General features: G+C 41.9%; 1 protein-coding gene across 2 annotated transcripts; it reads right to left on the bottom strand.

Annotated features, from left to right (window-relative positions):
* Nucleotides 1-5,696: 5,696 nt before the first annotated feature.
* LOC135552478 (high mobility group protein B1-like) lies at nucleotides 5,697-8,327 on the bottom strand. 2 transcript variants are annotated; one of them, XM_064984136.1, is made up of 5 exons: nucleotides 8,236-8,327; nucleotides 7,206-7,368; nucleotides 6,892-7,037; nucleotides 6,626-6,800; nucleotides 5,697-6,248 (listed from the first exon to the last, which is right to left on the bottom strand). In XM_064984136.1, exons 2-5 carry the CDS (start codon nucleotides 7,350-7,352, stop codon nucleotides 6,132-6,134), a joined length of 585 nt encoding a protein of 194 aa, XP_064840208.1. In that variant the 5' UTR covers nucleotides 7,353-7,368; nucleotides 8,236-8,327; the 3' UTR covers nucleotides 5,697-6,131. The 2 variants fall into 2 exon arrangements, with proteins under 2 accessions (XP_064840208.1, XP_064840207.1); XM_064984135.1 differs by having other exon boundaries at nucleotides 8,240-8,327.
* Between the last annotated feature and the right edge of the window lie 18,494 nt (nucleotides 8,328-26,821).

The raw sequence follows: 26,821 nt of genomic DNA, 5'->3' as shown, positions 1-26,821 counted from the left end.
TCATGAAGCGCTTGATGAACAGGTCTCCTGCTGACTGAAGTTGGAACTCGGTAGTGGGTGATGCAACCATGGACAAACAATTTTTACACACTACATGCTTCAGATTTTCAAAAATGTAACTCGGCCACTCAGGAACATTCAATATCTTCTTGGTAAGCAACTCCAGTGTAGACTTTGCCTCTGTGTTATATGTTTTTGTCCTGTTGGAAAGCAGACTGCAACAGGCTTCCCTCTAGGAATGTGCCTGTGCTTCGCTCCATTCTGTTTATTTTTATCCTGAAAACTCCCCAGTCAACAATTACAAGCATACCCTTAACATGATGCAGCCACCACTATGCTTGAAAATATGGAGAGTGGTACTCAGTAATGTATTGGATTTGCCCCAAACATAACACTTTGTATTCAGGACAAAAAGTGAATTGCTTTGACACATTTCTTGCACTATTACTTTATTGCCTTTTTTTGCAAACAGGATGCATATTTTGGAATATTTTGATTCTGTACAGGCTTCCTTCTTTTCCCTCTGTCAATTAGGTCAGTATTGTGGAGTAACTACATTGTTTTTGATCCATCCTCAGTTTTCTCCTATCACAGCCATTAAACTCTATAACTGTTTTGAAGTTACCATAGGCATCATGGTGAAATTCCTGAGCGGTTTCCTTCCTCTCCAGCAACTGAGTTGGGAAGAACGCCTGTATCTTTGTAGTGACTGGGTGTATTGATACACCATCCAAAATGTAATCATTAACTCACCACGCTGAAAGGGATATTCGATGTCAGATTTGTTTTGGACCCATCTACCAATGGGTGCCCTTCTTTGCGAACCATTGGAAACCTCCCTGGTTTTTGTGCTTGAATCTGTGCATGAAATTCACTGCTCGACTGAGGGACCTTATAGATAATTGTATGTGTGGGGTACAGAGATGGGGTAGTCATTTAAAAATCATTTTAAACACTATTATTGCATCCATGCAACTTATGTGACTTGTTAAGCACATTTGTACTCCTTAACTTATTTAGGCTTTCCATAACAAAATAATTGGATAATTATTGACTCAAGACATTTTTTTGTAATTTCTAAACATTTCTAAGCACATAATTCCACTTTGACATTATGGGGTATTGTGGGTAGATGACACAAAATCCCAATTTTAATCCATTTTAAATTCAAGCTGAAGGCACTGTAAATGCATCAACCTAATTCTCTCTAACCATTGGCTACTTTTTCCACTTTCCGCACTCACTCCACCACCGTGTGTGTGTGTGTGTGTGTGTGTGTGTGTGTGTGTGTGTGTGTGTGTAGGGGGACATTTCTAAGTACAGGTAGAGTGATACATGGTAAAGACACAGAGATAATCCAGACCATATCATAATTCCATTTCTCAGCATTTCCTGTTTTACGCACCCTTACTACTGCAGTGCACAATATGTCCACTTTTTAATACAAAGCCCTGGATAATTACAGAAAGGGTGGATACTTCACAGTTATATTACAGTTTTTCTCAATTGCTAAAACACAATTTCTGAAACCTTGCTCCATTTCCCGAAAACATTAAATACAAAACCTCATCTTCGAGCACTACTTACATAGCCTCTGACTCCTCTTGCAAAATGAAACATTCGCCTCAAAACAGTTTTAACTGTGTTCAAAATCAAACACTACTCTTAAATCATAAACAAAGTGATCAAAATGATATACACTCTCAAGCAGTCAGTAAACAATACACCGAAAAATAGAAAACACATTGTTCAAAACATACAATTCTAAGGGAGAAGTAAGTTTTTAATCTAAAAAAATATTCATATTTTTACGTCAGTCTTTTGATGAACGAAATCTATCATAGTAGCTCAAAATTGATCAGAAATGATTACTCTGCTTTGCTCTTTGCAATTTTGTTTTTTGTTCTTCCTCCTCCTTGTACCCCTATTTTTACAGTACTGTACCCTGCATCTCACAAACGTGTCCTTGTCTCTGTGATACTGTAATTCTTGTTCTTTGTTGATATGAACATGCAACCAGTCAAAATCTATTGCCTTCTGAACAAATGAATTCAATGTGTACATTTTGGATTGTATTTCAATAATCATTTTATTTTTGGTCAACTCATACAGCAGATGCAGGGAGGCATATCTATGCCAGGTTCTGGAGTCTGTATAGCTCAGCATACTATTGCATTGCTTCACATATTTGATCAAAGGTATGGTTGAACATAGATTCTATTTGAATTATTTAGTGATATGCATTTGTCAAGGGACTGTTATTTCTTATTCCTTTCAGCTCATATTTGGAGCAATGGGCCTCAACAATGCATCTCTGTCAAACGCTGTGGTTTTCAGGTGGTCCATGCCATTTTCATCTCCTTCTCATTTGTCCTTTTCCATATCTCCTTTGGACAGCAAACCTTCCTTTCCATGGCACCACTTGCTGGATTTACATACTACTTACATATAGTCGTGGCCAAAAGTTTTGAGAATGACACAACTGTTGATTACCACAGAGTCTGCTGCTTCAGTGTCTTTAGATATTTATGTCAGATGTTACTATGGAATACTGAAGTATAATTACAATTATTTCACAAGTGTCAAAGTCTTTTATTGACAATTACATGAAGTTGATGCAAAGAGTCAATATTTGCAGTGTTGACCCTTCTTTTTCAAGACCTCTGCAATTCATCCTGGCACGTTGTCAATTAACTTCTGGGCCACATCCCGACTGATGGCAGCCCATTCTTGCGTAATCAATGCTTGGAGTTTGTCAGAATTTGTGGGGTTTTGTTTGTCTACCCGCCTCTTGAGGATTGACCACAAGTTCTTAATAGGATTAAGGTCTGGGGAGTTTCCTGGCCATGGACCCAAAATATTGATGTTTTGTTCCCCGAGCCACTTCGTTAGCACTTTTGCCTTATGGCAAGGTGCTGGAAAAGGCATTGTTCGTCACCAAACGGTTCCTGGATGGTTGGGAGAAGTTGCTCTCAGAGGATGTGTTGGTATCATTCTTTATTCATGGCTGTGTTCTTAGGCAAAATTGTGAGTGAGCCCACTCCCTTGGCTGAGAAGCAACCCCACACATGAATGGGCTCAGGATGCTTTACTGTTGGCATGACACAGAACTGATGGTAGCGTTCACCTTGTCTTCTCCGGACAAGGTTTTTCCGGATGCCCCAAACAATCGGAAAGGGGATTCATCAGAGAAAATGACTTTACCCCAGTCCTCAGCAGTCCAATCCCTGTACCTTTTGCAGAATATCAGTCTGTCCCTGATGTTTTCCCTGGAGATAAGTGGCTTATTTGCTGCTCTTCTTGACACCATGCCATCCTCCAAAAGTCTTTGCCTCATTGTGCATGCAGATGCACTCACACCTGCCTGCTGCCATTCCTGAGCAAGCTCTGTACTTGTGTTGCCCTGGTCCTGCAGCTGAATCAACTTCAGGAGACGGTCCTGGCGCTTGCTGGACTTTCTTGGGCACCCTCAAGCCTTCTTCACAACAATTTAACCACTCTCCTTGAAGTTCTTGATGATCCGATAAATGGATGATTTAGGTGCAATCTTACTGGCAGCAATATCCTTGCCTGTGAAGCCTTTTTTTGTGCAAAGCAATGATGGTGGCATGTGTTTCCTTGCAGGTAACCATGGCTGACAGAGGAAGAACAATGATTCCAAGCACCACCCTCCTTTTGAAGCTTCCAGTCTGTTATTCGAATTCAATCAACATGACAGAGTGATCTCCAACCTTGTCCTCGTCAACACTCACACCTGTGTTAACGAGAGAATAAGACATGATGTCAGCTGATCCTTTTGTAGCAGGGCTGAAATGCAGTGTAAATGTTTTTTGGGGATTCAGTTCATTTGCATGGCAAAGAGGGACTTTGCAATTGATTGCAATTCATCTGATCACTCTTCATAACATTCTGGAGTATATGCAAATTGCCATCATACAAACTGAGGCAGCAGAACATTTTTATTTGTGTCATTCTCAACTTTTGGCCACGACTGTACACTTGTATTCTACTACCACTATTGTGCAACTCGATCACACAAATATAACCTTTTATGGTTAATACTAAACATTTATTAGAGCATTCTTATAATTAGATGCAATAATCTCAGATTATAACCTTTATTTAAATGGTCATATGAAATCTACACTGCCTTCAGAGTATTCACACCCCTTGACTTTTTCCACATTTTGTTGTGTTTATCTTAAAATTAAAACTGATTAAATTAAGATGTGTCATTGGCCTACACACAATACCCCATATTGTCAAAGTGGAATTTTGATTTTTGAAATGTTTACAAATGACTACAAAATGAAAAGCTGAAATGTCTTTGAGTCAACATGTATTCAACCACCTTTTTTGGCAAGCTTAAAAAAGTTCAGGAGTAGAAATGTGCTTATCAAGTCCCACAATAAGTTGCATGGACTCTGTGTGCAATAATAGTGTTTAACATGATTTTTGAATGACTACCTCATCTCTGTATCTCACATACAATTATCTGTAAAGTCCCTCAGTTGAGCAGTGAATTTCAAACACAGATTCAACCACAAAGATCAGGGAGGTTTTCCAATGCCTCACAAAGGCTTCCTCCTTTTCACTCTGTCAATTAGGTTAGTATTATGGAGTTACCACAATGTTGTTCCATCCTCAGTTTCCTCCTTTCACAGCCATTAAACTCTGTTTTATTGGTAGATGTGTAATAACAACAGACATTGGATATCCCTTTGATCGTGGTGAAGTAATTAATTATACTTTGGATGGTGTATCAATACAAAAGATACAGGCGTCCTTCCTAACTCAGTTGCCGGAGAGAAAGGAAACCGCTCAGGAATTTCACCATGATGCCAATGGTGACTTTAAAACAGTTAGTTTAATGGCTGTGATAGAAAACTGAGGACAGAACAACATAGTTAATCCCCAATACTAACCTAAATGACAGAGTGAAAAGAAGGAAGCCAGTACACAATACAAGTATTCCAAAACTGCTAGCAATAAGGCACTTAAAACTTCATGTCTAATGTCCTGAATACAAAGCGTTGTTTGGGGCAAATCCAACAAAACATCACCGAATACCACTTCATATTTTCAAGCATTGTGGTGGCTGCATTATGTTGTGGGTATGCTTGTTATTGGCAAGGACTAGGTTGTGCTTCAGGATAAAAAGAAATGGAATAGAGCTAAGCGGAGGCATAATCCTAGAGGAAAACCTGATTGTCTGCTTTCCACCAGACACAAATTCACCTTGATGCAGGACAATAACCTAAAACACAGGAGTTTCTTACCAATACGAGATTGAACGTTAAGACTTTAATCAGCTTGAAAGTCTATAGCCACATTTGAACATGTCTGTATGGCAGTGGTTAACAACCAACTTCAGAGCTTGAATATTTTTTTAAAGAATTCACAAATATTGTACTATCCAGGTGTGCAAAGCTGACTTGCAGCTGTAATTACTGACTCTGGTGAACATAGTTTAGCTAATTAAGTAAATTAGAAATGTATCTAAAACGTTTTCACCTTGTCATTATGGGGTATTATGTAGATGGATGAAAAAAAATGTAATCCATTTTGAATTCAGTCTTTGACAACAAAATGTGGAATAAGTCAAAGGGTATGAATACTTTCTGAAGGCACTATGTACATTTATCAAAATCAACCAAATGCCTTAGTTCATGGTAAATCTTCCCCAAAAAAACACATTTATTAAAAAAGACCTTTATTTAAGACATTCCTGAATGTCAGCTGCAATTAGAGTGGTATTCAAATAACAATAAAAAGACCTTGTGACAAACATGAAAAAATATCCTTTCAAACAAATACAGGAAAAAAAACAAATACACTAGCTACCAACCCAGAAATCTGATTTGAGAGTTGCACACCTATTACTTCCATATTGATTCATAATCCTCCAAAGCAGTCACAGGCAAGGGCAGGAACAACAAAAATATCAGAACATCAAATTCAAGACATGTAGTGTTAACTTTAAGGGAGCATAACACCATCCAGCTTAAGAACATTAAATATACACACATCCTAATGTGTTCTCGTTGCATCTGGGTCTGTTCAGAGATGTAAGGTGTGTACAATAGAGTTACATAGCACTAAAACAAGTATGTAGGCTACAACAGCAGAGGCTACTCGTCATCATCCTCGTCCTCATCGTCATCTTCCTCATCATCCTCTTCTTCGTCATCAGCAGCTGCGGAGGAGGCCGTATCCACTCTACCATTGGTGCGGTATGAGGCGATATCCTGTGTAACAAAAATTGTTTAGAGCCTCACCAATACGCTTTTTGGGATCCAAGACATCTGCAGACATACCGTTTTTACAGCGGGAAAATTAAAAAGCAATTTTTCCACACGGAATTCTCATATTGCCATCCAAAAGAACAATTGTCCAAGAAAATGCTTAAAACGTTACATTGTGACAATAGTGACATGAGAATGGTCACGTGTTTAGTTAAGCATAAGATTTCCTTTTCCCCCCATCCTATTTATTTAATATCAGTGGTATTGTCTGCACCCATCTTATATCTGCAACCATCTTATTCAAATAAATTGTCACTGCATCGTGATCAGGAAATCAGACGTTTGTATATCAACCTCAATTTTAACAAAGCCCTACTCACCTTGTCGTATTTCTCCTTCAGCGTGGCGGCCTTCTTCTCGTACGGCTTCTTCTCCTCAGCTGCAGAGCTATTCCACATCACTCCCAGCTTCTTAGCAGTGTCTCCAATGGACAGGCCTGGGTGCTCGCTCTTTATCTTGGCCCGGAAGTCAGCACAGAAGATGAAGAACGCAGACCTGAGAAACAAAAACAAATGCATGTCAATTCCAAGGGAAGTTTAATTCACCTCTATAATTGCTATCCAGTCTAGCTGCCATGCAAACCTACGGTGGTCTCTTGGGGGCATTAGGATCCTTAAACCTCTTCTTTTTCTGGCCATTGGGTGGGATGTAGTTCTTCATTTCTCTCTCGTAGCGGACCTTGTCTTGCTTCGCCATGTCTTCAAACTTGCCTTTTTCTTTAGGAGACATGGGCTGGATATAGAGGTATAAATTCAGATTACATATCTACATTGCCACCGCTAGACTGTCCAAGGTCACTCAAGTGTAACAAAATATACTATGGTGGAAATATAGCCATAATCATTCTAAGTATATACCAGAAACATGTCATGTCACATTCATTCACTGTTGTAACGCTACCTTCCATCGCTCTGAGCATTTCTTGGAGAACTCAGCGAAGTTGACACTGGCTTCGGGGTGTTTCTTCTTGTGCTCCGCCCTGCAGGTCTGCACGAAGTAAGCATATGACGACATCTTGCCTCTCGGTTTCCTAGGATCTTTCCCCATGGTGACTTGTGTAGGTCTAGAAGGAGAGATACAGTAGATACAGTTTCAAAAACATAAAGCCAAATTTGTCACCCTGAGCTTTGGCCATATTAAATGAGTGTCCCTCCCTAGCTGCCCATAACAAATAATGGGGGCTGGGAGTACACGACCTTTCTTGCAAATAAACATTTGTAATCACTAATAATGCTAACTAAATGCAAAACATATTTTTCTACTGTTTGCAACTAATTAACGGTGCGATTGTGCAGAGGGTTGGTGTGCTGTCGCTAGCTACAACGGCAGTTCGCAATCTTCGAATCCAGCCCCCTCAACGCCAAACACTCAGCATATAGTTACTAGCTAGCCATCATGGGATCCATCCCATTGTTGAGTCGTAGGTAACGAACCGTAGCCTTGCAGTGTGCTAGCGAACCGTTATAGCTAACGTGTTAGTGTTGCTAAAAACTCAATCGAGACAGAAAATCTGACTTGTATCAGAGGGGACAAAACAAGTACGTTTACAGCCAAGAAACTCGAGATGCTCTCTGTTAACGTTACCTAACGTCAGCGCAGCAGCCAAGCTCGCTTGTTAGCCACGGCTAGCCAGCTAGCTATAGCAAAAATAACTAACGTTAGGTAGCTCTCTAGATGTACTCAAATATAGCTCGATAGATGTTTGGCTTCCATGAGTTTGTAAAAGCAACTAACGTTACTGAAATCGTTTTAGGTGGTGCCTGAAAAAGGGTGGTTGTTCTCTGTCTTTGTTAGCCCCCCATCTACATAGCTAGTTAACAAGCTAATGTTTTATGAATGCTCAGCATAATACACACATTTCAACAAAAATAAATAATTGCCATGTTCTTATTTCCAACAACTCGCTAATATTCGTGGTGTTAATACATACCTACCCTAAGTTAGCTAGCCAGCTGCCTCAACAAACAACAATGGGACGGTGATTAATATTCCGCCAGAAGTACAAACAATCCCGTCACTTTCGTATGGTAATATTAAATCCTTCAAAATAAAAGCCCACAATTGAAATGTGGATCTTCTTAGTTGGGGCTTTAGGTGGCCAGGGTTCCGGTCGAGAAGTACGGTTTCGACAGCTCCTACAGTTTTGTTTCGGTACAGCAGTTTAAAAGAAGAAGTCAGATTTGAAAATTCCCAATAAAACACTTTTGTCATCACTTTTGTACACTAAACATCTATTTAATTATTCAAATAATTTTCGCTGAGGTCGATCCACCCCATCACTCACAGCCAAAGATATTCATATTTTATATTTTTCCAATGTCTGCCATATTTTAGGATGACCTGATGATGACATCGGACTCGTCACTACTCATGCAGCTCCCTGTGTGTACTGAGTGCTAGTGTGCATGTGATGTTTGTCCATATAAACTGTATGCAGATGCTGGTCCATATAAACCGGATGCAACCCAAATATAGACGGTCCACGATCGGCATATGCAAATGTGAGTAGATTTCCTTGAAAACAACGGCGGTCATCTTGGACGCAGTCTCACGTGCTTATTTACCTCAGTGGTTTCCGGTGCCTCGTACGAACCATCCTGATCTAATGAAACAGAATGTAAGCTTGCGAGATCAGGATGGTTCGTACGAGGCGAGGGTTTTGATGGGGACGACATTCAAAAAGTTGTATTACTGTCCACTACTGGATTCAAGGTAAAAAAGAAAACCATACTTGATGGGGAAAAACAAAGTTACTCCTCACAGCTAAAATAGTTGACGAAACAAAACAAAGCAAAACAGACTCCCACGTCTTCCGTTCTTCAAACTTCCATATCTCCCGACTCAGGCTCGGGGGCCTGAGAGAGTAGTACGGCTTGTGATAGCCTTCCATGTGACTCATTAGCAGAGAAGTCCTCCAATCTCAGAAACTGCTCCGCTGCATTCACAATGTTGTCAATTTTTGTAAACTTTTTCTCCACTTATGCAGTGTTGTTGATCACCATAGCCATAAAGAGTACAAAGTCGACCTTTCTAACCTGTAGAATATACCTATCCACCAACAAAGGCACTACAGCGATCACAATCTTGGGACAAATGCTTTTACACAGTAATTCATACACCCCAACTTCACCACTGTATGGAGGGACTCCACCTCAAAAAACAAAACAACAGATAGACTTTTGAACTTCTCTCTATTAACTACTCATTTCATCTGAAGTGCATCAATCCTCCAACTCGACTTCCCACGAAACGCCAGATATTTTTTCTCTCTGATCCAATATGTAATTAATATACAGCAAATGGAGTGAGTGGAGTTAGGAGTCACCAGCACTCTGTATAAAACCAGTTGTTTAGCGCAATAGACCAAATTATGTTTTGCAGACTCTATTGCGTAATTCTAATTACATATATTTGTATTTGATTAAAAGTATACTTTGTTAAATATAGCCAATACAATAGCTTCAACATATCAGTGTGTGTGTAAACTTTCTAAAGAAATGCTGGTATAAATAATACAATATTACAAATAAAAGTATGTCTACTTATCCATACATTTTTTTCAAAGGTGGTTGCAATGCTGTGAAAAACAGTTGTACTGCACTAGAGTGTAGCATCATCTAAAATAAGGAGGAACGACAACAAGGTTCTAGGTTCAGCATGTTTTACTAGCCTAGTCTGTGCATGTTATACGTAGGTACGAATACCCATAAGGGCCTTCCTACTACATCTTCCCCTCTCCAATGAAGAAGAATTCAACATTCAGAACCACTGAAGCATAACTGAAATATAATTTGGAACCAGTATTATTCTCTTAACATGCTACTTCACATTCTGAAACAGCATGAAAGCATTCAATTACACAGTCTCTTTTTGCAGGGTATGGTCCTCAACAATATGTATTCTATTCATGTGACATAGTCTTTCAGCCACTGGTGGCTTCACATCCCTTTTTGGGCGAGCTTGTGGCTCTGTGAGAATGCTTTTTGGGCGAGCTTGTGGCTCTGTGAGAATGCTTTTTGGGCGAGTTTGTGGCTCTGTGAGAATGCTTTTTGGGCGAGCTTGTGGCTCTGTGAGAATGCTTTTTGGGCGAGTTTGTGGCTCTGTGAGAATGCTTTTTGGGCGAGCTTGTGGCTCTGTGAGAATGCTTTTTGGGTGAGCTTGTGGCTCTTTGAGAATGCTTTTTGGGCGAGCTTGTGACTTTCTGAGAATGCTTTTTGGGCGAGCTTGTGGCTCTGTGAGAATGCCTTTTGGGTGAGCTTGTGGCTCTGTGAGAATGCCTTTTGGGCGAGCTTGTGGCTCTGTGAGCATTTTCTCCTTCCCCCTCTTTTTGTGTGTTGTCTGTGGCCTCCTCAGCCTGTGTGGCTGGTAGATCTGGAAGAGCTCTGAGGTGTGTTTTGTTCCTCTGTACCTCCTCTGAGCCTGTGTCCACCATATAGTAACATGGGGCATCCGTTTTCTCAGCACTATTGCTGGTGTCTTTGAGTTTGCTCTGTGCATGGTAGGGGCTACTGGTCACGTATGAAGTCATATTCTGCAAAAGCAGAAAAGGAGCTCACGGAGAACAGCGTTATCTGTAACCAAAAATGTACTGATAACACCATCTGATGTGGTTATGGGTGTCTTTGCTATTTCAATGTATCTTGAATAGTAATTTACCACTAGCAGATAAGAGTAATTTTTCCAATAGAACATATATATCTGCCCCTACCTTTTGCCATGGCCATCATTGGTTCAGGATGACAATGACAAGGATGACAGTGTCGATATTCCCAAAGGTGAGCCATTCTTTGCAGGGGGACTCTTATTATATATTTATTTTAAATGTTGCACCCTGCGATCGTGCTGCCACCATAATATCTTGCTGCTTCGAGAACGGCAATGGGACGATGCTTGTCAGCTTTGATTAGCGGTCTTTTCGCTGGTTCCATACATTGTGGCTCCTACTGGCTGCCGCCAACAGCTTTGGGCGCTTGCTTTCCACAGTTCTTAGTGGAGATGTCGAAGAATTCCATGCATTCTTTAACCATCACAGTGCGGCCTATGTAGGCCTGTTGTATATTTATGAAATCATTATTTATTAAAGTGATTGTATCTATAACCTGTTAATTCATATGCCTTGCGACCGTGATACATGTGTGTAAAGGCCGAGCAATAAGAAGACGCAGTGGCAGAATAAATTCAATCACATCTTGGTTTTATCACAAAAACGCATAGCAAACTCTGTCTGGTGAGGTCCAGAAAGCAAATTGCATGTGCAGTAACAGTTACATGACCTACACAGCATGGTCCCGAAACACAAATGTTCCTGCAATTTCTTGACCACTAAACAACTATTGATGTAGAACCATATAGAGTTATCACAAGTTGCAAAGAAAACAGGAGCTGCCTTCACTATTCCAGCACCATTTCAACATCATCAAATAATGTCTGCTTAGTCTAATACAGTGGCAACTAAAATACACCAAAAACAATTTAGTCCAGTCAACGTATGCTAAATATAATGTGGCTGTCTATGGTTCTGATTTCTGTGTGTGCATGTGTGTGTGCATACATGTTTGTGCAAGTAGAAAAACACGTTGACTCACCCTCCTTGTAGAGAAACGCCAATGTCATCCTCCTCTCTTTCATGCTGATGAATCACTCTATCATACAGTACACATATTACATTTTTGTTGTCCTTGGCTATCTGGCTAAAATTATTGCTCACTAGCCCAACTTCCATTCATGGGCAATGTTAGCTAGTTAACATTAGCCTTCTACATCTAGCTACATATTGAACTTCCATCTTCTCAGGCCAAGGGGCAGATCAATGTATGCATTAATTTTTGGATCAGAATCGCCTTTATAATCATTGGCTAGTACAAAGAATTAAGTAAAATCCCAAAATCCAAAAGTCCAAATCCCTATCTCCATCCATGGCTAATGTAGGAAAGGGACAATTTTAGATAGCTGGAAAGCTAGCCATTGGAGGAAAACATTTGACAGGAGTGATGCCAAATCCAAGCTGGCTTCCATTGATACTTTTTTTTGGTGCGCCAAGACCATTCACAGTTGAGCTCGCTCACTTAGCTCAACACTGATTAGATAATTTTTAATACTTTTTGTAGTCAAGGGAGGCCAGATGCTTGCTGGCTTCTCTTGCCTTCAAGGGAAGCCAGCTTGGATTTGGCGTCACTCCTATAAAATCCCATTGAGAGCATACTTCATTGACAGAAAAACTTGAATTGTTGCATCTTGTTGTGTTGTTGAAAAATGTCGCCGGAGAGGATGTCAGACTTTTCATGTGCCCACAGCCTATTGTGTTTTTTTGTTTGTTTATTTGCATTGTCTGTAACCTATTTTTATACTTTTTTTAACATAATGTTGCCGCTACCATCTCTTATGACCAAAAATAAGTTCTAGACATCAGGAATACGATTACTCACCACAGACTAGCAGAATCCTCTTTTTCCTTTCACGACTCTAACGAGTCCGACGTGAAGAATACACCGCTTCCTCGGGAACAGGCCCTGATCCCCGTGGTCTGTGTGAAGAGGAGGCAGAGAAAGAAGGGGCGAAGGTCGGGCTGCCTTCTGAGAATTCGTAGGTGATCGAATAAACCCCCACTTCCCTCCATTCTGCTAGCAAACGTGCAATCTTTGGACAATAAAATCGAAGAGTTATGCGGAAGATTAAACTACCAACGGGACATTAAAAACTGTAACATCTTATGCTTCACAGAGTCGTGGCTGAATGATGACAACATCAACATACAGCTGGTTGGTTATATGATGTACTGGCAGGACAGCGGCGTCTGGTAAGACAAGGGTCGGCGGCCCATGTATTTTTGTAAACAACAGCTAGTGCATGATATCTAAGTAAGTCTCAAGATATTGCTCGCCTGAGGTAGAGTATCTCATGATAAGCTGTAGACCACACTACCTACCGAGAGAGTTTTCATCTATATTCTTTGTAGCTTTTTACATACCACCACAGTCAGAGGCTGGCACTAAGACAGCATTGAATGAGCTGTATTCCACCATAAGCAAACAAGAAAACACTCACCCAGAGTTGGCACTCCTAGTAGCCGGGGACTTTAATGCAGGGAAACTTAAATCCGTTTGACCAAATTTCTATCAGCATGTTAAATGTGCAACCAGAGTGAAAAGAACTCTGGACCACCAATACTCCACACACAGACGCATACAAAGCTCTCCCTCGCCCTCCATTTGGCAAATCTGACCATAATTCTATCCTCCTTCCTGCTTAGTTCTGGAAAACGGTTGCCCATGTCCCTTAATGTTGATGATGTGGTTGTTACTGACAAGAAGCACATGACTGAGCTCTTTAATCATCACTTCACTAAGTCATAATCCCTATTCCTATTTCCTGCCTCTTTGCTCGTCCAACATTTTTTCATCTCCCACCCCTTCTAATGTGACTATCCCCAATGTTTCTCCCTCTTTTTCCCCTGCCCCGCTACAAAGTTTCTCCCAGCAGGCAGTCACTGAGTCCGAGGTGCTAAAGGAACTCCTTAAACTTGACCCCAAAGAACCATCTGGGTGGTTCTCGGGGTCTAAACCATCTGGATGGTTTAGACCCTTTCTTCTTTTAGGTTGCTGCTCCCTATAATCACCAAGGCTATCTCCAACCTTTTTAATCTGTCTCTCCTCTCTTGGCCAAAGCTTTTGATACGGTAGACCGTTCCATACTTGTGGGCAGGCTAAGGAGTATTGGTGTCTCTGAGGGGTCTTTGGCCTGGTTTGCTAACTACCTCCCTCAAAGAGTGCAGTGTATAAAGTCAGACAATCTGCTGTCTCAGCCACTTCCTGTCACCAAGGGTGTACCCCAAGGCTCAATCCTAGGCCCCACGCTCTTTCCAATTTACATCAACAACATAGCTCAGGCAGTAGGAAGCCCTCTCATCCATTTATATGCAGATGATACAGTCTTATACTCAGCTGGCCCCTCCAAGGATTTTGTGTTAAATGCTCCACAACAAAGCTTTGTTAGTGTCCAGTAAGCTTTCTCTACCCTTAACCTTGTTCTGAACACCTCCAAAACAAAGGTCATGTGGTTTGAGAAGAATGCCCCTCTTCCCACAGGTGTTATTACTACCTCTGAGGGTTTAGAGCTTGAGGTAGTCACCTCATACAAGTACTTGGGAGTATGGCTAGACAGTGCACTATCCTTCTCTCAGCACATATCAAAGCTGCAGGCTAAAGTTAAATCTAGACATGGTTTCCTCTATCGTAATCGCTCCTCTTTCACCAAGCTGCCAAACTAACCCTGATTCAGATGACCATCCTACCCATGCTAGAATACGGAGACATAATTTATAGATCGTCAGGCAAGGGTGCTCTCGAGCAGCTAGATGCTCTTTGCCATTTGGCCATCAGATTTGCCACCAATGCTCCTCATAGGACACATCACTGCACTCTATAATCTTCTGTAAACTGGTTATCTCTGTATACCCGTCGCAAGACCCAGTGGTTGATGCTTATTTATTAAATGCTCTTAGGCCTCACCCCCCTATCTGAGATATATACTGCAGCCCTCATTTTCCATATACAACACCCATTCTGCCAGTCACATTCTGTTAAAGGTCCCCAAAGCACATATATCCCTGGGTCGCTCCTCTTTTCAGTTCGCTGCAGCTAGCGACTGGCACGAGCTGTAACAAACACTCAAACTGACAGTTTTATCTCAATCTCTTCATTCAAAGACTCAATCATGGACACTCTTACTGACAGTTGGGGCTGCTTCGTATGATGTAATGTTGTCTCTACCTTCTTGTCCTTTGTGCTGTTGACTATGCCCAATAATGTTTGTACCATGTTTTTGTGCTGCTACCATGTTGTGTTGCTACCATGTTGTTGTCCTGTGGTGTTGCTTCCATGCTGTGTTGTCATGTTTTGTTGTTATGTTGTTGTCTTAGGTCTCTCTTTATGTAGTGTTGTGTCTCTCTTGTTGTGATGTGTGTTTTGTCCTATATTTATATTGTATTTTTGTTTTTATATTATCCCAGGCCCCCGTCCACGCAGGAGGCCTTTTAGTAGTCCGTCATTGTAAATAAGAATTTGTTCATAACTGACTTGCCTAAAAACATACAATACGAACTGGAACAGAGAGACAGGAAATACAGGGATAAATACACTTGGGAAAATCAGCTACACCTGGAGGGGGTGGAGACAATCACAAGGACAGGTGAAACAGATCAGGGCGTGACAGTTACTTCATAGTTTTGATGTCTTCCCTATTATTCCACAATGTAGAAAATAGTACAAATAAAGAAAAACCCTTGAATGAGTTGGTTTGTCCATACTTTTGACTCGTACTGTATGTCAAAATGAAACAGACTGCTGAAGAATTTATTATGGACTTGACACTGAAATGTCAGTCATGTAATTTCGGTCAAATTGCAGACCTGCTGATGCGAGAGAATTGTCATGGGGGTGAGAGACAATGTGCTGAGAGACAAGTTAATTGGTGAGAATGAATTGACACTATAAAGAGCAATACAGATGTGTCAAGCTAGACAGGTGACTCAGAGTTGCATACGGTCAATGGACAGTGGTGTTCGTAGTGACACCATACGAAAAGTGGAGTATGTTAGCAAAGGAAGAGCTACAGCTAAATGGCTAACTGCAAAGGACAGCACCGACAGCAGTCAGCAGCACACTTCAGGGAACCAGCCCTCGTGCGCTAGCTGTGGAGGAGAGTACAGACCTTGCCAGTGCCCAGCATATAGAAAAGAGTGTTACAACTGTGGCATGAGTGTTACAACTGTGGAACCACTTCGCACTCAAATGCAGGCAGCGGAGACAACAAAATACAGTACACTGTGTCAATGAGGACCAGGACAACAGCAGTGACAACGAGTACAGTGAGGGGTCTTTAGATGACCTCTTTGTGGGAACAGTCGCAGTTGCAGGACCAGACAAGGACTGGACTGCTACCTACACGAGTAATGGACCGACATTGTGTTCAAACTTGACACTGGAGCCCAGACTGAATTGTTACGGTTACAGGTAAAACCAGTGGTGAACACAAAACAAAGGAGAAGACTGAAAGCGTACAGTGGTGAAGCAATTACCACTTCAGGCATATGCACATTGGTGCTGGAGGTAGATGATGAATCTCACAAGGTTCAGTTTGACATAGTAAAGGGAGAAAAAAAATGTCATGTAACTTACTGGGTCTAGTGAAACGGGTTCATACAGTGAATAGTGAATAGACTAATGTTGAGGATGCATATGCTGATGTTTTTCAGGGAATAGGAAAACTCAAGGTTAGAGCAGCCAAATACTGTAGACCAGTGATCCATGCACCTAGAAAGGTACCATTATCACTAAGAGACCAGCTAAAAGCGGAGCCACTGAGGCTAGAGGCCTTAGATATCCTAGACAAAGTAGAAGAGCCTACTGAATGGATCCACTCACTAGTAGTAGTTGACAAGAAAGATGGCTTGCTCGGACTGTGTATGGGATCCAAAAGAGCTCAACAAGTATGTAAAAAGGAACACTTTCAGCTGCCTACCAGAGGGGAGATATTTGAGAACATATTAAGAACTAATTACTTCTCAAAGCGAGACGCCTCCTCAGGGTTTTGGCAGTCCAGTCTCGACAAGGAGAGTACAAGGCTTTGTACTTTCAATACTCCTTTTGGTAGGTACTCATTTAAAAGGCTCCTGTTTAGTCTCACTTCAGCAACAGAAGTCTTTCATAGGACAGTCCAACAAATATTTGAGTGTGCCAGGCACAAAAGTGTACACTTTTATTTTATTTTATTTAACTAGGCAAGTTAGTTAAGAACAATTTCTTATTTTACAATTACGGCCTACCACTGCCAAAACCTGGATGCGCTGGGCAAATTGTGCTCTGGCCTATGGGACTCAGATCACGGCCAGTTGTGATACAGTCCGGGATCAAACCAGGGTCTGTAGTGATGCCTCTAGCACTGAGATGCAGTGCCTTAAACCACTGTGCCACTCAGGAGCACTAAACTGATTTTATTTGATAAAATCTTCATTTGGGCTAATCTTTCAAGAGTCCTTAAACATACAGTTTATAATATGGTCACATTTTCACTTATAACACACTGACATATTGACCAGATAAATATTCTAACAGTCTAAAATAGTAGATTGATTCCTTCATCTACCACAGTCCTGTACAACCTTCCAATGTATTATATTTAAATGGTTCTAAAGTACTTTTTGAATTTATATATTGAAAGGTTTCTGGTTTGCTCAGATAAATTATTCAATTTCTTTATTGCTCTGTTCTTTTGTCTATTTCCCTGTAAATATTTAGCTATCCATCTGATCATGCATGCAGTTAATTATATATATATATATTTACATAAATTAGTTATTTGAGATGACCATGATAAGCAGTTGTCTGGCTGCACTCCTAGTAGTTTGGTTTCTGCCACTTCCTCAATTTGTACTCCCCCATAATTGTATGCTGTGTTGGCCTTTTCCAGGTGGAACAGACCAACTTAACCTTGGTTTTCTTGGTGTTCAAAACTAGTTTGCTTTGGTAAACCCACTCCCTGATATTTCCCAGAGTTTGCTGTACCTGTTGAAACAATTGTCTTGCTGTATAACTTCTAGTATCCTCTGGAAATATAGTAGGTTGAGTTACATAAGAAAGGTCGTTAGTATATAGTAAAGAAATGGCCCAAGGTAGCTGCCCTGCGGTATTCCACAGTTTAAAGCATGAGGGGAAGAAAACGACCCATTGATTATAGGTTTACTGTTTCCTGTCAGGAAGATATGACTGCACCCAATTCAATGCTGCCTCCTTAAACCCATAATACAATCATTTTATCAATGATTTAATGATCCACTAAATCAAATGCTTCACTAAAATCTGGACAATGGCTTGTTTGGAAGAATGGGTGTTTACATTATCACTCAGTAAATACATTTTCATTGTAAAAAAATCTGCTAAATGATTGTCAATATGAGCTGGTTTTGTTATTGTTCTCATCAACCTCCGCACTAGATGAGCGTGATGAGATAGATGTACCAAGTAAGACAATAACTGTATTCCATACCTTTGTAGAGTAATTTTTATAATCAATAAAAGCATTTTTTATTACGATTTAATTTAATGGCATAATTATGTAGTGTTCTATGATTCTGTTAATCTATTTCTAGTTTAGATTCTTAGGCATGGTTAACTATGTGGGCAAATATGTACCTAATTTGGCAACTCAAACGAGTCAGATGAGAAGTGTACTGTGTAAAACTACAGAGTGGTGTTGGAACAGAAAGAGTTGGAGCAGCTGAAGGCATTAACCATGCATGCTCCAGTACTGAGGTTCGGTGATGAAAAGTGCAAAACCAAAGACACAGGATATGCCTTTAAAGCAGGTTTAGGTGAAGTGTTGTTACAGAAATGTGGCACTAGATGGCACCCAGTCGCATATGCCTCTAGAGCTCTGACAAATTCTGAGTGGGATATTGTCATCCACATCAGCACCAACGATGTTAGGATGAAACAGTCAGAGGTCACCAAATGCAATATAGCTTCAGAGTGTAAATCAGGTAGAAAGATGTGTCGGCATCGAGGAATTGTCTCTGGCCCCCTCCCAGTTAGGGGGAGTGATGAGTCTCACAACTCAATCGCTGGTTGAAAACTGTTTTCTTCCCATCCCATAAGATAGAATTTGTAGATAATTGTCCCTCTTTCTGGGACTCACCCACAAACAGGACCAGGCCTGGCTTGCTGAGTAGTGACGGACTCCATCCTAGCTGGAGGGGTGCTCTCATCTTATCTATGAACATAGACAGGGCTCTAACTCCTCTATCTCCACAATGAGATAGGGTGCAGGCCAGGCAGCAGGCTGTTATCCAGCCTGTCAGCTTAGTGGAGTCGGCCATTAGCACAGACAATGTAGTCAGCTCAGCTATCCCCATTGAGACCGCGTCTGTGCCTCGATCTAGGTCTCACTGGAATAAAGACCTCCTCCATTCCTGTCATTATTGAAAGTGATTATGATATCTCACTTCTCAAAATTAGGCTACTTAATGTTAGATCCCTCACTTCCAAGGCAGTTATAGTCAATTGTTACGAATCCCTTTTGGCCCGACAGTCTAGGGGGGGGATGGTAATGAGACTCGTAACATAACTCATGCAAATTATTATTGTGACAAAGGAAAAGTGTGAAGGAAATAAGCACGACAACTGAAATCTACCGTCAAACTCTAGGTTTATTTATAAACACACGGTAATGGGGGGAGCAGGAAAAGGGGCTGAGCTGGACCCAAGGAAAGAAACCATAAGTATTCAAAAACACCCCTAAGCTAGACTAGCCTACTTTAACAACAGCTAACTAAACTAACCAAAAATACAGTGGGTGGTCCGCCCAGTTCTAACTAGTGTATTTAACAAAGTTCACCTACGGGTAGTGTATGCCCATGGGCGACTTGTCTTGGTTTCCCCCTTTTCCACCAGCAATCAAACACAAACACCATAACCAAAAACAATACTCACAGGTGATGACAAAGTGCTATGAGGTGCTTAAACAAAAGAGAGGTTACGACACAAAGCGAGAGTGAAACACAGAGCCCTACAGACATGGCATTTACAGAGAGGCTGAGCTGAGCTGAGCTGGGCCCAAGAACAAACAAATGATGGGGTTTTTAAACCATGGGGAATGAACTGTGATAGGTTAGGAAATATGAGGAGGTGTGTCTTCTGATTGATGATTGATTGTTGACTGATTGGGGAGTGATGATTTTCACCTGTGAGGGGAGAAGGAGAGAAAAGAAACACACACACAGGATACACACACACACAGGATAACTGTATCCGTAACATCAATGAACTAATCACTGATCATAATCTTGATGTGATTTGCCTGACTGAAACATGGCTGAAGCCTGATGAATTTAATGTGTTAAATGAGGCCTCTCCTCCTGGTTACGCTATTGACCATATTCCCCCCACATCCCGCAAAGGCGGAGGTGTTGCTAACATTTACGAAAGCAAATTTTAAAAAATTAAAATGTCTGTGTTTTCGTCTTTTGAGCTTCTAGTCATGAAATCTATGCCTCCTGGGCCATATACAGCATTCCTCACTGAGTTCCCTGACTTTGTAGACATGGCAGAAAATATTCAAATTTTTGGTGACTAATATTCACATGGAAAAGTCCACAGACCCACTCCAAAAGGCTTTCGGAGCCATTATCGACTCAGTGGATTTTGTCCAATATGTCTCCGGACCATCTTACTGGACCGAGTTTTGTCCCGTGGAATAAATATTGTGGATCTTAATGCTTTTCCTCATAATCCTGGACTATCAGACCACCATTTTATTATGTTTGCAATCACAACAAATAATCTACTTAGACCCAAACCAAGGATCATCAAAAGCTGTGCTATAAATTCTCGGACAACCCAAAGATTCCTAGATGCCCTTAAAAGACTCCCTCCACCTACCCAAAGACGTCAGAGTACAAAAATCGGTTAACCACCTAACTGATTAACTAAATGTAGCCTTGCGTAATACCCCAGATGCAGTCGCACCCCTAAAAACAAAAAACATTTGTCATAAGAAACTAGCTCCCTGGTATACAGAAAATACCCGAGCTCTGAAGCAAGTTCCCAGAAAATTGGGACGGAAATGGCACAACACCAAACTGGAAGTCTTCCGACTAGCTTGGAAAGACAGTACCGTGCAGTATCGAAGAGCCCTCACTGCTGCTCGATCATCCTATTTACCCAACTCAATTGAGGAAAATAAGAACAATCACACATTTATTTTTGATACTGTCGCAAAGCTAACTAAAAAGTAACATTCCCCGAGAGAGGATGGCTTTCACTTCAGCAGTGATAAGTTCATGAACTTCTTTGATGAAAAGATCAAGATCATTAGAAAGCAAATTACAGACTCCTCTTTGAATCTGTGTATTCTCCAAAGCTCAGTTGTCCTGAGTCTGCACAACACTGCCAGGACCTAGGATCAAGGGAGAGTCTTAAGTTTTTTAATAATATATCTTGACACATTGATGAAAATAGTAATGGCCTCTAAACCTTCAAGCTGCGTACTGGACCCTATTCCAGCTAAACTACTGAAAGAGCTGCTTCCTGTGCTTGGCCCTCCTATGTTGAACATAATAAACGGCTCCCTATCCACCGGATTTGCACCAAACTCACTAAAAGTGGAAGAAATAAAGCCTCTATTGAAAAATCCAAACCTTGACCCAGAAACTATAAAAACTGTCAGCCTATATCAAATCTCCTATTCCTCTCAACATTTTTTGAAAAGCAGCAACTCACTGCCTTTCTGAAGACAAACAGTGTATATGAAATACTTCAGTCTGGTTTTAGACCCCATCATAGCACTGAGACTGCACTTGTTAAGGTGGTAAATTACCTTTTAATGGCATCAGACCAAGGCTCTGCATCTATCCTCGTGATCATAGACCTTAGTGCTGCTTTTGACACCATCAATCACCACATTGTTTTGGAGAGATTGGAAACCCAAATTGGTCTACACGGACAAGTTCTGCCCTGGTTTAGATCTTATCTGTCGGAAAGATATCAGTTTGTCTTTGTGGATGGTTTGTCCCCTGACAAATCAACTGTGCATTTCGGTGTTCCTCAAGGTTCCGTTTTAGGACCACTATTGTTTTCACTATATATTTTACCTCTTGGTGATGTCATTCGGAAACATAATGTTAACTTTCACTGCTATGTGGACAATACACAGCTGTACATTTCGATGAAACATGGTGAAGCCCCAAAATTGCCCTCCCCGGAAGCCTGTGTTTCAGACATAAGGATGTGGATGGCGGCAAATGTTTAGCTTTTAAACTCGGACAAAACAGAGATGCTAGTTCTAGGTCCCAAGAAACAAAGAGATCTTCTGTTGGATCTGACACTTAATCTTGATGGTTGTACAGTCGTCTCAAATAAAAGGACCTCGGCGTTACTCTGGACGCTGATCTCTCTTTTCACAAACATATCAAGACTATTTCATGGACAGCTTTTTTCCCATCTACGTAACATTGCAAAAATCTGAAACTTTCTGTCCAAAAATGATGCAGAAATCCATGCTTTTGTCACTTTGAGATTAGACTACTGCTATGCTCCGGCAACTCGGATAAAGCACTAAATAAACTGCGGTAAGTGCTAAACACAGCTGCTAGAATTTGGACTAGAACCAAATAATGTGCTAGCCTCTCTACACTGGGTTCCTGTTAAGGCTAGGCCTAATTTCAAGGTTTTACTGATAACCTACAAGCATTACATGGCCTTACTCATACCTATCCCTCCGATTTGGTCCTGCCGTGCATACCTACACATAGGCTATGGTCACAAGACGCAGGTCTCCTTATTGTCCCTAGAATTTCTAAGCAAACAGCTGGAGGCAGGGTTTTCTTCTACAGAGCTCCATTTTTATGGAATGGTCTGCCTATCCATGTTAGAGACGCAGACTCAGTCTCAACCTTTAAGTCTTTATTGAAGACTCATCTCTTCAGTAGGTCCTATTATTGAGTATAGTCTGGCCCAGGGGTGTGAAGGTGAACTGAAAGGCAATGTCTTTGCCTGTCCGGGTCCTTTCTCTCCTCTCTCCCTATTACGGGGGCCGAGTCACTGGCTTACTGATGCTCTTCCATGCCTTCCCTAGGAGGGGTGTATCACTTGAGTGGGTTGACGTGATCTACCTGTCCGGGTTGGCGCCCCCTCAGGTTTGTGCCGTGGGGAGTTCTTTTGGGCTATACTCGGCCTTGTGTCAGGGTAGTAAATTGGTGGTTGAAGATATCCCTCTAGTGGTGTGGGGGCTGTGCTTTGGCAAAATGGATAGGGTTATATCGTGCCTGGTTGGCCCTGTCCGGGGGTATCGTCAGATGGGGCCACAGTGTCTCCCGACCCCTCCTGTCTCAGCCTCCAGTATTTATGCAGCAGGAGTTTATGTGTCTGGGGGCTAGGGTCAGTCTGTTATATCTGGAGTATTTCTCCTGTCTTATTCGATGTCCTGTGTGAACTTAAGTATGCTCCCTCTAATTTGCTCTCTCTCCCCCTCCCTCCCCTCCCTGAGGACCTGAGCCCTGGAGCCATGCCTCAAGACTACCTGGCCTGATGACTCCTTGCTGTACCCAGTCCACCTTGGTCGTGCTGCTGCTCCAGTTTCAACTGTTCTGCCTGCCGCTATGGAACCCTGACCTGTTCACCGGACTTGCTACCTGTCCCAGACCTGCTGTTTCCAACTTTCTAGAGACAGCAGGAGCGGTAGAGATACTCTGAATGATCGGCTATGAAAAGCCAACTGACATTTACTCCTGAGGTGCTGACCTGTTGCACCCTCTACAACCACTGTGGATATTATTTGACCCTTCTGGTCATCTATGAACACTTGAACATCTTGGTCATGTTCTGTTATAATCTCCATCTGGCATATCCAGAAGAAGACTGGCCACCCCTCAGAGCATTGGTTCCTCTCTAGGTTTCTTCCTAGGTTCCTGCCTTTCTAGGGAATTTTTCCTAGCCACCGTGCTTCTACATCTGCATAGCTTGCTGTTATGGGTTTTAGGCTGGGTTTCTGTATAGCACTTTGTGATATCGGCTGATGTAAAATGGCTTTATAAATACATTTGATTGATTGATTGAACTATGAGATTCATTGGCACTGTGATATGCATGTGAGAAATTTCATGTGTTAATCTATGGTACAACAGTGTGGGACAAAACTATTGCAAAAGAGTTGCCCAGTCTCAGATGAAATGTGGACAGTTATTTCACGTGCTACTGCAGAAGAGGAGTGTTAGCAAATGGTGATTCAAGCCATAACATGCGGGTGGTCTGTACAAGCTATACCATACCATTATGACCAATACAGGGATGAGCTATCTGTTAGGGATGCACAATATATCGGTGAGCATATCGGAATCAGACGATATTAGACAAAAATGCCAACATCAACCCGATGTCTAGTTTAACGCCGATGTCGAAAACCAGTGTCAAAGCTGAAGTGCATACCCATATAACGTAGGTAGGTGATCTAATGACGCCACGAAAAATACAGAGCTACATGTGCAACACAGCATTCCTCACCTAGCCCACAATGTCTGCTGTGAAGATTTATTTTGAACTTTCAAAGGAAGATAACAAAAAGGCATTATGCAATATTTGTGCTGCTATTATTTCCCGAGGAGGGGAGAAAGTAAAATCTTTCAATACCACAAACCTAATTAGTCATTTGAAAGCGCATCACCCCCAGATGTTCAGTGACTACTTTGAACAAAAGCATAAAAATACTAAGCGCACACTTCCAACAACTAAACAAGTTCAAGTCTAGCAGTCACTTAAAAGAGTAAGAACATTTCAGCGAGACAACTCAAAGGTGAAATCCATTAACGCCAAGATAATGGAATTAACTCCTCTTGACAATCAACCGTTCTCTGTTATAGATGATGTTGGCTTACGCCGACTGGTCGAGCACCTCGAGCCCCGGGACACACAACCAAGTAGGCACTACTTTTCAGATTTTACCCTACCGAAGTTACAAAGTATTGTTGAATCGCACATCCACGAGTTACTTCAAATCAAATCAAGCTTATTTGTCATGTGCGCCGAATATAACAGTGAAATGCTTACTTACAGGCTCTAACCAATAGTGCAAAAAATGTATTAGGTGAACAATAGGTAGGTGAAGAAATAAAACAACAGTAAAAAAGACTATAGGCTATTTACAGTAGCGAGGCTATAAAAGTAGCGAGGCTACATACAGACACCGGTTAGTCAGGCAAATTGAGGTAATATGTACATGTAGATATGGTTAAAGGGACTATGCATATATGGTGAACAGAGAGTAGCAGTAGCGTAAAAGAGGGGTTGGCGAGTGGTGGGTGGGACACATTGCGGTTAGCAAATGTGCAGGAGCACTGGTTGGTTGGCCAAATTGAAGTAGTATGTACATGAATGTATAGTTAAAGTGACTATGCATATATGATTAACAGAGAGTAGCAGCAGCGTGAAAAGAGGGGTTGGGGGAGCACACAATGCAAATAGTCCAGGTAGCCATATGATAACATGTTCAGGAGTCTTATGGCTTGGGGGTAAAAACTGTTGAGAAGCCTTTTTGTCCTAGACTTGGCACTCTGGTACCGCTTGCCCTGAGGTAGTAGAGAGAACAGTCTATGACTTGGGTGGCTGGGGTCATTGACAATTTTTAGGTCCTTCCTCTGACACCGCTTGGTGTAGAGGTCCTGGATGGCAGGCAGCTTAGCCCCAGTGATGTACTGGGCCGTACGCACTACCCTCTGTCGTGCCTTGCAGTCAGAAGCCGAGCAATTGCCGTACCAGGCAGTGATCCAACCAGTCAGGATGCTCTCGATGTTGCAGCTGTAGAACCTTTTGATGATCTCAGGACCCATGCCAAATCTTTTTAGTTTCCTGAGGGGGAATAGGCTTGTCGTGTCCTCTTCACAACTGTCTTGGTGTGTTTGGACCATTCTAGTTTGTGGTTGATGTGGACACCAAGAAACTTGAAGCTCTCAACCTGCTCCACTACAGCCCCGTCGATGAGAATGGGGTCCTCCTTTTCATGTAGTCCACAATCATCTCCTTAGTCTTGGTTACGTTGAGGGACAGGTTGTTATTCTGGCACCACTCAGCCAGGTCTCTAACTTCCTCCCTCTAGGCTGTCTCGTCGTTGTCGGTGATCAGGCTTACCACTGCTGTGGCGTCTGCAAATTTAATGATGGTGTTGGAGTCATGCCTGGCCATGCAGTCGTGGGTGAACAGGGAGTACAGGAGGGGACTGAGCACGCACCCCTGGGGAGCTCCAGTGTTGAGGATCAGCGTGGCAGATGTGTTGCTACCTACCCTCAACATCTGGGTGCGGCCCGTCAGGAAGTCCAGATGTGTTTAGTCCCAGGATCCTTAGCTTAGTGATGAGCTTTGAGGGTACTATGGTGTTGAACGCTGAGCTGTAGTCAATGAATAGCATTCTCACATAAGTATTCCCTTTGTCCAGGTGGGAAAGGGTAGTGAGGAGTGCAATAGAGATTGCATCATCTGTGGATCTGTTTGGGCGGAATGCAAATTGGAGTGGGTCTAGGGTTTCTGGGATAACGGTGTTGATGTGAGCCATTACCAACCTTTCAAAGAACTTCATGGCTACGGACCTGAGTGCTATGGGTCTGTAGTCATTTAGGCAGGTTGCTTTTGTGGTCTTGGGCACAGGGACTATGGTGGTCTGCTTGAAACATGTTGGTATTACAGACTCAATCAGGGACATGTTGAAAATATCAGTGAAAACACCTGCCAGTTGGTCAGCACATGCCTGGAGCACACGTCCTGGTAATCCATCTGGCCCCGCAGCCTTGTGTATGTTGACCTGTTTTAAGATCTTACTCACGTCGAATACAGAGTAAGTGATCACACAGTCGTCCGGAACAGCTGATGCTCTCATGCAAGCCTCAGTGTTGCTTGGCTCGAAGCAAGCGTAGAAGTGATTTAGCTCGTCTGGTAGGCCCGTCTGGTAGGCCCATGCAGCTCGCGGCTGTGCTTCCCTTT

Source organism: Oncorhynchus masou, chromosome 13, assembly GCF_036934945.1.
Source record: "Oncorhynchus masou masou isolate Uvic2021 chromosome 13, UVic_Omas_1.1, whole genome shotgun sequence".
NCBI classification, from domain to species: domain Eukaryota; kingdom Metazoa; phylum Chordata; class Actinopteri; order Salmoniformes; family Salmonidae; genus Oncorhynchus; species Oncorhynchus masou.
The sequence above is the reverse complement of the archived record's forward strand: the minus strand, read 5'-3'. Positions and strand labels throughout refer to the sequence as shown.